The sequence below is a fragment of the Tauraco erythrolophus genome, chromosome 9, assembly GCF_009769465.1.
Source record: "Tauraco erythrolophus isolate bTauEry1 chromosome 9, bTauEry1.pri, whole genome shotgun sequence".
NCBI lineage: Eukaryota > Metazoa > Chordata > Aves > Musophagiformes > Musophagidae > Tauraco > Tauraco erythrolophus.
The window spans coordinates 15,007,321-15,020,843 of NC_141473.1; the positions used below are offsets into that span (position 1 = coordinate 15,007,321).

Consider the following 13,523-nt stretch of genomic DNA (forward strand, 5'->3'; position numbering starts at 1 on the left):
GGCATGGGAAAGCTCGGCTGTCAGGGTGACTGGGCTGCCTTGGCTCAGGGGGTTTTGCCACCGGATGCTCGTGAAGGACCCTGCACCTGGCAGGGCCCGGCTGGCCATTTGCTGATTTTTTTTTGGGAAAAGGAAGATCCCTTTTTCTCCCACGCTTGCACTCGGGAGGTCTAAGTGACAGATCCCGCTCCCCCAGGGCTGGGGCGAGAAGGCACCGATGAGGAAGAGAAGGGGCTTCCGAGGTAGCCGAGGGGCCGAGCGGGAGGCAGGCGGTCCATTCGACTTGCCCACAGAGAAGGACACCGACAATTCTGCAAATACGTTTAATGCACTTAGAATACACGAGAGGAAAAAAACGTTTAGTGATTCACAAAAATATTACAAAAAGTCACGTGCAGGCGAAACACACCCAGCACTGCAATAACAATGTAAGAATTTACATTAGAAACTAATATAAAATATTTAAAAACCTCTGCTAGTTTAGCTTTCCATTTGCTTTTTGTCTTTTATAAAAAAAAAGGAGGAGGGGATGGGGAAGAAAGGCCATCTACAAGGTACTGATACACCGGCTGCAGAAACGCGGGCTCCTTCCAGCCCCATCGGCAGCATCCTCGGGCTCCTCGCTCACATGGCCCCGTGCACGCCGACCGCACGCACTCGCACACGCACACGGCTGAACTACAGAAAGGTTCACCTCCGCGCTGTGAGGGCAGCCCCAGAGCCAGCGTTCGCTGGGCTCCCAGTCGCCCCGCGTGTCCCCCGCCCTGGGAAGCTCGCCTTTCCTCTAGGTTTTGCAGAAACCGTTCAGCATACAAAACAAGTAGTGTCCCCAGTGAGCGGCAAAACCTCCATTCCTTTAAAAAAAGGGAATAGCCAGCACGTCCAACCTGGGCTGGATGAGAGAAAGGTTTTGAAGGACTAAACTTGGGTTTGGAGTGTGACCGTGGCCAAACGTGGAGCACCAGGACTCCAGGGCTGGAGCATCCTGGTGCAGGGGCCAGGGCATCACTTCCAGCCGCCAGCGGGATGTTGTCTGCTTCCGTGAGGCTGCCAATAGCCACTTCGGGGAAAGCCAAAAGCCGAGAACAAGAGGGTGCAGAGCCCCACAGCCCATGCTCAGACACTGCCAGGATGACATGGCCACTCACACTCGCCTCCCCGTCCTCTGCCTCCCGTGGGTTTCACAGCACGCTTGCTGCCGCAGGAGAAAAGGAAATGGTGCGGGAGCTTCGTCGCCAGCACCGCAAAGTCCTTCTGCGCCCACCCTGCCCGCAGCATTGTCAACACACATCGTGTTTATGTAGGACCTACCACACACGGCGACGGCTCGGTCCCTCCCACCCTCGCTGCTTGTGCAGTGGAGGGTTTCTGGAGCCGCACTTTCGCTGCAGTTGGGCCCCAGGGAAAGGAACAAAGGAGCCATTTTCATCTCCAGCCTCGCTGGGAGTGGAGGGAGAGGGCGAGAGAAAAGAGCAGTGTTTGCAAAACACAACAATCGGCAGGAAATCTTCCTCTGGCTTTTTGAGGTTGGGGCTTTTTTTCTCTCTACTCCTCTTTTTAAAGAGGGCAGACATAGCGTCAGGATAGTCTAAAAACAACCAGGCACTGGCCAGACACATCTGCCACGCGCAGCCCTTTCTGGGCTGATGCTCCTCTCCTGCTACCGGGGCCCTGTGAGCCGAACGGTGAATGATGCCGCGGTCTTTCAGCAAGGGAATGGGAAGGGGCTACCTTCACGGCAGACTAGAAATGATTTTCTGAACTGATGTGCCGCTTGTGATGATTTTATGGTCTGTCAGCGATTTTAGGGGAAACAGAATCACGGTAGAAATGAAGAGGTGGTGAAGCACGATACACGACAAGTTCACTGCCTGAGTGAGACAGGTTGATGTGGGGCTGGGTTTAAAACACATTTGCAACCTCGGGCTTATTCTCCATTTGAAACTTTAGACTCACGTAGAACACAAGATTTTTTTTTTCAAAAAATAAAAGAGAACAAGCAGATACTACACAACAGAAAAAAAATGTTATAAAAATAGTAGGTTGCTACAGAGCTCGTTAAAAACTGCCACGGTCCCAGAGACCTAAATCCAGCCTTAAAATCTTGAGAGGTGAACCGTACCAGCAAACATGCATTTTGAGATTGTTTTGGATATAGTTTGGCTGCTGCGCAGGCTGGCGTTTATCGATTGGGACAGATGCACAGAAAGGGATCCCTGGTTGCTCGACGATTCATCTGCCCTCACAGCTTCACTCACTAGGAGAATTAAGGCACAATGTATACTCTCAACAAGGACAGTCATGTAGAGGACCAAGTCCCCAGGAGGTGGAAGGGCTCTCGTGGTGCTGGACCCCCTCCTCACCTGGCTGCAACAGCACAGGGGCTGAAGCCCAAGGCTTCATACAGAGGAGCCATAGGGCACAAGGCCATGCCCTGGACTGGGGGAAAATCTGACACGTGGGTCTAAGGGTCTCCTCTGGCCTGAAGATCTGTGGATCTCTTCTCTCCACCTGACAAGACGCTGCCTTGCCCCAGCCAAATACAAGCCAGCAAAGTGGATCATGGACTCTATACACCTACCTAGGAGAAGGGAGTAGCCATTAGGACAGATAAACAGCCGAGCACATGCAATCCCATGCCAACCTGTCATCTGACCCAGCATCCTGCAAAGCATGCGGTCAGTCAAACATCTTCCAGCAAAGCATCTGAGAAAGGTTTTCGTGAGGAGTTGGGGAGATATTTGACAAGGGAACGGACGGTGGGTGAGCAAAAAATCTCACTCAGGGACCAGCCTGGAGGTTCTCACGAGGGGCAGCGGAGCAAGCATGAGCTCTGCTCCCCACCCCACGCTAATTAAAATAACAAATGAGATTGAAGCAGCCACATGGCCACTCCTCATCTTTGACTCAACCTCAGATGCAGCTAACACAGCCATTTGCAGCCTCCACCATCAGCAGCAGGTACAGGCCAGAGCGTGAACGCGCAGTACGATGTGCTTGGCCGGCTGCTTGCACCCATGCAGGACCGCAGCAGGTCTTGGCGTGGAAATGAGGACTTGCCTGCAGGGACCCCATGCTGTGCCGAGGCCTTGATGATTCCCACTTTGGTTTCTAGCTTCCCTGCACCCAGGTTAGCTCCCCTTGCAGCGCCCGAGATGCGTAAGGACTGCGCTGCCTGAGCTGTGGGTGCCGGAGGGAGGCTGCTAACCTGCTGCCCCACCACGCAACCTCCCCCCACCAATCTGCCCCCTCCAAGTCAAGCACCGCTTTCAACTGTTTTTTTTTTTAAAAGCTACACCCCCTAAGTATTTCTACTGATCGCACATGAAAAACAACACAACCCCCACTTCTTCAAAGACCATTTGATGACCCGATGGTGTCATTTCAAAAGTCATCCAAGAGCAACTGAACATTTGAAGAGCTTCAGAATATAATTTCAAATCACTGTTGGCAAATCTGTGTACAGCAACACCAATATATCACCATCCTCAAAGACATGATACACAGCAGGCACCACCTGTCTAAGCCACTGAAATATCACTGTAGGTCACACCAGCTACAAGACGGGCTGCTCTGCTCAGGTTGTATCCCACATACTTTAATACTGAAACTACACATTCCTTCTCCTGTTTTTAATCACGAATTGAGAGGGAGAGTAGTCCTGGCTTTTGGGACTTCTCGTTCCAGAACTGCTGTCAAATGCTGGATTTTCAAGGCACAACGCGTCTGCCATAAGGCTCATCATCCTTGGAAATATCCCTGCTGACCTGCATCGCAAGATTTCTCCAGGAAGGAGAAAACCTGTACTTGCTGCTTCTGAACTGCATTCGTTTCCATCCAGATCACTATCTTTAGCCAACACAAGCCTCACAGGTTTTGGTTTCGTACCGTCCTGCTTCAGACCTTCTATACAATCTAGAAAAAATCAGCACCAGTGGACCTACCATCTCAGAAGGTTTGGGCTAGAAAAATATGGTGGCGCTTATTAACACCGATGCATTTCTCTTTTTCAAACTACTTGCTCACTAAAATACACAGGTTTCTTTTCCGTTTCCTTCGCACACAGGCACGTCCTCTTTCCCCAAGATGAAAATATCAAAACTTTAGATTTCATTTACTTGCCAATGAGTAAGCCTTTGGAATGGTTGCAAACTTGATGTGAATCAGGGCAGGGGAGGTCCTGTGGGTGCACAGCTCTTCATGACACTGAGTAACACGCAACTTTCTTACTCTCAGATAGCTGTTGAGAGGCGGAGAGGTGACACGACCTTGGAACTTAAGGGTTGACTTTCACCAGTTTCTCTCTTACAGTTGGTCTAACAATAAGACAGAGACTTCTATTTTAGCAGTTATTTGTCTAATACTTTTCCTCTTAACCAAGTAGGAAGATTTCATTTCCTTCCCTTCAAACCTTCCTCTCAATTGTTATCTGGCTACCAGCAAAGATCTGTGAGAAAGTGTCTCAGAAATAGAGCTTTCTGGCATGCCACCTGTTCATAACTCAAATACACAGAACTATATATAAATACATGACATGGAACAAAAATACACACACACAAGGATACTGGGTGGATTTTCAAATGCATTCAGCGTGCTCCCTCTGAAGTCAATGAAAACCCAACCCAGAACATCTGATGAGTAAATATGGCGAGGAAAACATACACATACGAAAGGCAGAACTGGAGCACAAGCCAGCTTGGAGGAGGTGCTTTCCCTGCGTACAGCAACACATCCCCACTGCGAAGGCTCAAGGAGTTCATAGGGCAGGAGGTCCTAGGCTTTCCAGATGTGTGTCAGAGCTCAGAGAGGGTCTGATGGACTTCTCTCTGCCCCGTGCTGATCTCTGCAGGAACAGCAACAATCGACCTTCCAAATGTCCCTTCTCCACGAAGATGTGGATTTTAAGCTCCTTTTAATGAGGGCTAGCATCTGGAAACAAGGAAGAGCAGCCAGCATTGTGGCAACCGGCCAGCTCTGCTGCAGGCACCCCCAGTAAGCTCGTACAAGAGCAGTCCATGGGCTACTGTTGGTGGATGGCTTTGGGATAAAATTGTAGCTGCTGCCCTTGCCTTTTTCCCTGACTGCCACAATCGTCTGTTTGTTCATTATCTTGCTGTGGGACACTCGGGCACGTCATTTCTGAAGCTGGACTGGTACATTTTCATGCCGCATTCTCGCCCACACTGTCCCCTGCATATACATCTACAGTGCAGAAGGGACGCTTAGTGCTAACCGGGACAATGAAAACTGGCCAAGAGATCCCAAGGATGAATGCAGCCTGCCACAGCACAGAAACCACTCTGGCTGGCACATGCAGGTATCTGAAAGTTCGTTCTTTCGCAGCAGGATTTTAAGATGATCCTCTGAGTTCAGACAAAATGACAAACTCATTTACATGTAAATTGCTTTCGTAGCTTTGCAGAAAGGAAGGTTCTGCCGAGCAGTGTTGGACCCTGCATTTGGCCTGCCTTAAATTATAATATAACAACAATTATAATAATACAAATACTACTTTGTACACAAAGCACGCCCTCCCCTGCAAACCCTGGCATGCTTCGGTAGGTCCTACAGCCCTCTAGTCAATAATCACCCTCTCTGCACAGAGAGACATTGAGTGACTTGCCTGAGGCCACAAAGGAATTCTGTAGCAAGTCCAAGGAAAGCTTTGTGGCTCCTAGGTCTGCTTCTTGACCAACATTAACCAGCCTCAAATATACGCAAAAAACATCAAAGCTGACTGTGCCAGGAAGAAATTAAATCAGAAAACAAACAGAAAACGAACCCTGGGGTATCGCGAGGCCTCCTGGACTTTGCTGTTTGATCAGGGGACTTAAGCGTTAAAAGCTTTTGTTATACTTGTATTAGGATCACACAGCAATTGCGCATAAATCGCCAAGTTAGCTTGTAGGCAGAAAGGGCTGGAAGGAAAGCTGCACCTCCCCTGACAAGGAGTGAAGAGTTGTCACCGAAAGACAATGGGCAGAGGAAGGCTCGGAACAGGCATCAGAAACAACCTGCAACAGCAGCAGGGGGTAAAGCCTGAGGTGGTTTGCTGCAGCATATCCACAGGAGCCAGCATCTCGATGCAGAGACATGACCACATTTTGCTCCGAGGAGGAAGCCACGGGGATCTAGAGAGAGAGTCTTTTCAAACTGATTTTGATGCTTTACAGTTCAAACCCACCTGAAAGGAGGGATGTCAGCAATGAGAGCCACCACAGCAAGGCTAGAGGGGAAAATTGAGCTGCACTAGGGCACAACTCTGATGGAACAGGGAGAATAGTTGGCTTTATCAAGGCTGAGTCTCCTCTCTGCCATGCCAGGACGGCAGAGATCTCCATTTCATACGCTTTCAAGCAGCCCTCTAGATCCTGCAGAGCTGTTGAAGTTGTCCCTGTGAAAAAATGGTCCTTTCTAGCTTCTCAAATTCTGTACAATAGCGAGGAAAAAATACTTGACAGTATCTCTTTAAAGATAAACACACTGTAAACAGGAGATCTCCCCCGCCCCGGTAGCTTTCTTCCTCCTGCTTGTGCAAAACCAGAGGTTGCGACCTTCCCTGGGGTTCAGGCACAAGGACAGGATGCGCGAGAATAAAGTTGCCTCTGTTTGCAGCGATACCATAGCTAATAGCACCAAGATCAACACTTAAAACATGCCTAATTTGAGGGCAGGGAAGATCTGGGTTTGTTTTTCTTGACTGAACTAGAAAGTTCATCTTTAAATCTGTTCAGCTTCAAGCATGTGAGCTTTTGGCCTCCTTTAAACAGGGGAAATACCATTCCGTTTCTGAAAAGAAAAAAAAATAGCACATGGAAGAACAGTTCTGCAGTCAGTAAAAGTTTGGCTAACAAAAGGACTCCAGAGTCACGTAAAGAACATTTAATCCATGGATTATAGGCTCACACCTGGCAGAAACGCATGTGTAAATACAGGCGTGCGGAGCGTCTACACCCTGGGCTAAGGCAGAGGGGAGTTCTGTAGCTAGGAGAGAGAAAGGATTCTTACTACTAATTTTCATAGTTAAATATTTCTCACTCGCACTCACACATACGCAGGCTGTTCCCAGAGAGCTCAGCCTTGGGAAGGATAAAGGAAAGGGCTCAGTTCGGTCTGGGCTGGTGCTGAGTAGCTTCTCTTCTGTTTGCAGTGGTTGTGCAGCAAACTCTTTTATTTGCAGAGTTTTTACTGCATTAATTATCCTGTGAGTCACTGGGTAATGGACAGCAACTTGGCTCTCCCAGTTGTTAGAAGGGTGTAATTCAGCTCTAATGCAGCGGGTTGTCGAACACGGCATCTGGCAAGATGGAAACTTTCAGTTTCTTTTCAGGCCAGCTGTACTCCTTTGGAAGTTTAAACTGTAAGACAGTAAAGAGAACCAGTTAACATATATTGCTGCAACCTAACCCACAAAAAAACCGAAATCGTTGCAAAGGCAGGCAGTCCCATGTTATTATTATTTTTTAAAACAAGAGGCCACTAGGAAAACATTTCCCCATCAGTATGTTTTGGACAGCAGTGGACATTAGATAATGTGGCCTGTGCCTCAGCTGCCAAAGTAAAGTTCTGAGATTTCAGCCCAAGCGCTGTTTATTTCATCAGGCAGATTATGGAGGGTTTGTGTCCCCATCACCATTTCCCCTCCCTAACCTCTCTGAAAATTTGCAGCACAAGTATCTACCCTCCTACCTGACCACGTCCCAGGTCCTTTCACCTGCCCCAGCCCCCAGAGCCCCCTGTTTGCTTTAAAGGCAGACTCACGGCAGCTTTCAAACTCCTGCTTGTACAGGGAGGGACGCACGTGAGCTAGCAGGGCCCCACCGGGTGACAGGCTTGCAAATGGCCACCACCTTTCCAGGAGGGAAAACTTGCCGCTCCGGCAGGGGAGAGCTAGCATGAACAGCCTGAACTGCATTTCTGGCCCAGCCCCGCCCACCTCTGGTACAAAGGCTTTGCAGAGCACCCGTACAATGCCTCATATTCACACAGGCACTCGGCTGCTCAGGCTGTTTTGCAAACATTGATTGAAGAACTGGGAATGGAGATTTTTTTTGCCTCAGTCTGGTTTACACAGCACTGTCTCTGGTCAGTGTTTCCCAAACAAGGCAAATACACTGGTCCCATCCTGATGTCGCTTCAGGGCACCCTGCTACAGGTCGGGAAGTCACTTCAACATCTCTGATCCCAAACACGACTACGCAGGGACAGAGCTCCAAGAAGCCTTACCATCAACCCTTCTCCCAATCTCATTTGACCAAGGTCTATGCATTCATACAGATGTCTCAAAAACAGCTTTGCGGGAGTGTGGGAGGCGGGGGTTGGAATCTCTTGGGCTACAAATCTGCCCCATCCACAGCTGGATGGCAACCAATCCTGCACAAACATTTCACACAGTCTCAGTGCCCAGTCTGAGGGTCTGAAACACATGGGGGACAGCTCTGGAAGCCAGTTTGCAGGATCATTTCGGTTTTAAAACTCCCCTGCACACACAGCGTAGCACCACCTGACACTATGATAGTCCCTGACACCCCGATGGGACTCCCAGGGAGGAATCTCACCAGGAGACTGCACCACCAGTTACAATCTGACCTGGAGGCAGCTAATTCGGAATGGTTACAGATACAGTGGTCCTCTCCTAGCAGAGTCCTCAGACCAAGGCCAGCAGCACTGTAAGCTTCCCAGAAGCCGTGTGAATTAGAGAGTTGGTGCAAGGGGACAGTGACCTGTGAATCATCCGTCTTTACCCAATTACTTGTCGTAAGTGCCCTGTTTCTGAAGGACATTAACACATGCTCAGCGGCAGGCTCCTGCTAAAGGAGATCTCCTCCAGCTGCCTGCTCCACAGCAAGGGCAGCTCTAATGTGAATTTGCTCCTGACCTTGCTCCATTTGCAGCTGTGTACGAGGGTAACCTGCAGTTGGTACCCACTGACCTTAGTATGCTGGGCTGGCAGCTCAGGGTCTGACCCTTGATCTGGGGGCATGGCAGGAGGATTGTTCAGGATAGCTGCTGCCATAAATTCCCACTCTTTCTCCTCTAGGAAACACACAGCCCAAGTCCCACTTACGGTTGTTTTATTTTAAACTCAAGCTCTGCGTCCATCTTGCACCATATAACGTAGTGGCCCTACACTGCCCAGGCGATTCTTCCAAGTTCAATGTTTCGGGTATGCGAAAAACACGCTAAGGATACTCAGTCAGATCACTTCACTTAATTTCACTTAACATAGGTGTCTCTTTATGCAGCAAAGGAAAGACTCTCCTTGCAGTGCTTTGCTCTACCACATTAGTATCATCAGCAACAGCCAGGGCTGCTGAGGAACGCCTTCAGTTGGCACAAAGCGGGATCCTGCAAGTTAAAAATCCTTGGAGGAATCTGGATGCTGAAAGATCACATTTCATCTCAAGTATTTTCCTTTTTATAAACAGGAGTGGTTCCAAATCAATCCTCTTGGAGAAGTCATCCTTTGCATTTGTTTGTTTTTCACTTTTTAATTTAGCAGAGTCACAGTAACTGGGAACTGAGCGCTCAGTCGCTGTGCCAGGAGCTGCCATGCCCGTTGCCTCTGCTTCTCAGCAGAGAGCGAAGGAACATGAGCTGTCCAAAGCCTTAACTAAAGGGCCTTCAAACCAAAGTGCTCCTGGGCTTCCACGTCACTAGCAAAAATGAGCTTTGGATTAGGTTTAACTGGATAAGAGCTGGCCTGAAAGTCACTGCACAGCCAGCAGCATGCTCCCCTCACTCACACAGTGAAGAACATCCTGGCATTAAATCAACTCTGGATTAAACAATTAGAGCCCTGAGATTTTCCTGGGGGGAGGGGAGCAGGGCAGGGATGGGAGGGCTGCTCTACAAGCCAAGGAAAGTTTCTTTAGAGTCTGCAGGGAGCTGTAAAAAATGGGATTAAACATACTACATGTCATTTCTGCCACTGCTCTTTGAAGCCAAGCAGAATATTTATATGGTATGCATGGGAGACAGGGTGTTAAATGTTCCCCAGGAAGAGATCACATGGCAGGGGGAAGTTTAGCACCGCACAGCAAAGCTTTACAAAGCTCCCTTGGCTGCTGCTGTAACGCTTCCAGGCTGGTGATGGTCCTCTGCACACTCTGCAGGGGCAGCAGGTGAAGGCCAAGTAGCAGATGTGAAAAAGGCCCCATCTCCTCCCCACATCCAAAAAAGGAGGCCCCTACAACAGATTGTTCAGTAGTAAACGTGCTGCCATAGCTTTCTGCCTTTCTGAACACCGGGAAGGTGATGTACGCGCCTGGAGCTGCTGCCGAGGACGCTATGCATGGCATGGCGGAAACTCTGCCACCTGGCCCAGGGACTGCACCGCTTTGATTCGGGATTCCAGATACCAAGTTGAGAAAGATGCTGGTGAAAAGGAAATGCAGAGTCTCCCTTAATACTCATCCCTGCCCTGTATTTCTTGCAATCCCTTCTCTCAGTGCCTTAGTTCACAGCAGATGTGAAGGTTCAGCAAGGCCTCAAGTCTATGGGGCAGGGCTGCAGCCTGCAAGCTGAGGGGAGGATCAAAGGCAAGCTGCTGGATGGGCTGAGCTCTCTGCAACAGTACATGGGAGATATGGCAATGACGCAGTCTTACTTCCTCTGGAGAATTCAGATCTTCTAAATCTTCCAGCATTCTCTCTACAAACTCTTCAGTCAATAGGATCTGCAAAGGAAATACAGCAGTTTACGCCTTTACACTCCTAGTTTTAGCTAATTGCCAAGAAACAGAACGACTTCTGCAGAGAGCAGACTGTACCAGCTCAATCCTTCCCCCATGTCCTTCTTTCCCGCAATACAAAGGTTTGAGGGCAAGGAGCTCCTAACTTTGCCTCCCACCCCAACCACTGCAAAAAAAAAAAGTTAAAATTATACAGTAATCTTTTTTGACCCTTAATTATCTTCCTCAGTCTAAAATTAGAGGCTTGGCTTTAGACAGAGTGGGGAATGAGAAAAAGGGGTCAAGATAACAACTGTTGGACAGACAGTGGGAGACAGAGCCACTTTCATCTGATCCATTGAAGTTAAGCTCGCAGTTTAATCAGGGAACAGCAGTGCAGGCAAAGCCCGAGACCCATACAAAGCTGGTGCTCTGGGCATGGGGAGGACTCTGACCCGGGCGCAGCACGCCGCACAGATGAAGCAGATGCTGGGTACGGGAGGTGCTCCCAGAGGTGCCCACATTAGGCATCTCCATGTTGTATCGTATGTGCCTGTCCCATGTGCCTGTGCTGGGAAAGCTTTTGGCTCATCTCAAGTCCGGGCTGGCAAGCACGAAGTGGCTCAAGAAAGCGGCTGCTGACAGGTCAAAATTCCCAGCTGAAGGGTCATGACCGGAGGCCCCCAAGTCACACAAACCAGTGACACTGAGGGGAAATCATCCCGGAGAATTCAAGGGGAAGAACTCCCACCCTCTTTAAAAAAAACACTTGATAGCCAAAGGCAAACACATCCTGCCTCTCTTCACAACAGTCGTAAAGGCCAGAGCTCCAGGCAGGCCAGCTGGCTTGGCACAGGAGCAGAGTCGGCAGCGCGGGACCAGGCAAACATCCCCACGCAGTGAGGGGGCGTTAGAGCAGCATTCCTGGGAGTTAGGTTGCAGCAATATCCAGCGGATTATTCCCATTTCAGCCTACAGGTTTGTTTCTATCCCCCCTGCTCCTCCTTTCCTTCCTTTGCTCCACCCTTTCCTCTGCCTCTGGCATTGCTTTCCATCCTGAAGCAACCACCATCCTCATGCCCCCTTTCTCACCCTTCCCTTTCCCTGCTCTCCCCACCCACGAGCTCCGTGCTCACTCCCAGAGAAGGGACCGCTCCAGCACCAAACACTCACAGAGTGAAATGCCCAGCCCCACTGCTCTCCACTGTCCCCTCCAGCTCATGTCTGGAAGAGGGGCAGCCCGGCTATCCCACCTCCATGCAGCAAACCACCTCCCAAGCCCACCAGCTCCTTGGTGCCAGTAACATCAGTGGGAGCGAGTGACCGACAGGATGGCATGGGCTGTTTGGCAAGTGGCAGCCTCTGGGCTCCAATTTGGTTAACACACAAGCAGGGCTATTGGACAGAAAGCAAAGACTCTGGTCTCCCTTTCTTCCTTTGGCTGGCAAGAGAAGAGATCTGAAAACACCAAATCCAGATCTGAGAGCTACTAGGTGTCTGCAGTTCTCTCCCCTTCAACCTTGCTGCCCTGCTGCCATTGCACGCAGATTTCCCAGAGGATGAAGGAACTGTAACCTCCCCTCTCCACCACATTCCCCTCTTCACTTATCTTCAACCTGCAGCAGGCTCCAGGCCAGGGTTTATGACCGAGCTGCTCAGCACGGATGCAGGTACCTCCATCAGGCCTTTCTGATCATACTTTGAGTCTGAAAAACCCCTGCTTCAGCTAGGAGCCAGGAGCTTGCTGCTTTGGACAGGACTCTGCAACCTGGCACCAATCCGCAGACTGGCAAGCTGAGAAACATTGCACTGAAACACGCAGCACTACCGCAAACTGCTGCAGTCTCCTTGCAGAAGCCTGTAACTATTCTGCCTGTTGAACTGGAGACACTCGTTTGTTGACTGTTTGCAGGAGGAGGAACAGTCTGTCCGTGTCAGAGGCAGGAGGGCAACCCGATCACTCAGCTCAGAAGGAAGAGCTGGGAGGGAAGCTGGGGCTCTGCACGGAGCAGATTGGTTTCTGCGGAGGTGCAGCCTGAAATGGGGTGAGGGAATGAAAACAATTTGGCAGACATCAAAATCTACAGAGCAGCCGGAAAAAGGAGGAGGAATTGGTATTCACAGCAATCAGGCAAGGAGGAAATGAATATTCAGCCATCCACGGATGAGCAAAAAAGCCAGAGGTTGGGATGGGTGAGAGAGCAGGAATGAGGAGCCGCAGCTTTAGGCAGGGGAAATAGAAGACAAGTGCTGCAGAAAGACCCCTGGACACTCCCAAGGTGCCAGAGGCAGGAGAGAAATGGCAACTACACGTACAAGGCAGCCAGCTACTCTGAGGCTGGTGGAAAACAAGATGGGGTGTGCAGGGGTAAACAGCGAAGGGTGGAAAGAGTGAATGGGGGCACAGGTAAGATCCTGGCTATGCCAGACTCCTAGAGTAGGGACAAACCTACGTGGAGGGAGCACTGTGGCTAAAGACTGACCAGGAGTGCAACTCCCTGAGATGGCTGAGCCCATCTGTAGCTCGCTGCCCGCTCTCAGTGAGTTTTGGTAATCCATCTGAAAAAAAAAAACAAATTCCACTGATTTCGTGAGCTGAACTAGCTCCCTGAAGGGTCTGACAAGTGGAGTGGGACAGGAATCCACAGCTCAGCTGTCTCGTGGGCCGCGTTTGTGGGATCAAAGCAATGGCAGGCTGCTCTGTGCAGGGTGCTGAGAAAAGATCACAGCACCGTTCTGCAAGCCCTGCATAGACAGTTAACTTTGGTGGAGGGCAGGCATCACAGGCTGCAATGACAAACTGCTGCAGTGACATTCACAGTGTGCCACTCAGAGCCCGTCCTCCACAGCC

At 50.0% G+C, this 13,523-nt stretch overlaps 1 protein-coding gene across 3 annotated transcripts in view; it reads right to left on the bottom strand.

The window, feature by feature from the left end:
• Positions 1-5,839: 5,839 nt before the first annotated feature.
• The window catches only part of SUFU (SUFU negative regulator of hedgehog signaling), a 92,368-nt gene continuing 84,684 nt past the window's right edge, over positions 5,840-13,523 (bottom strand). For all 3 annotated transcript variants that reach the window (XM_086616507.1, XM_086616506.1, XM_086616508.1), the window contains exons 11-12: positions 10,610-10,678; positions 5,840-7,358 (exon numbers count right to left, since the gene is read on the bottom strand). In XM_086616507.1, coding sequence (XP_086472633.1) covers positions 7,269-7,358; positions 10,610-10,678 — 159 coding nt within the window. In that variant the 3' untranslated portion in view covers positions 5,840-7,268. The remainder of the gene's footprint in view (positions 7,359-10,609; positions 10,679-13,523) is intronic.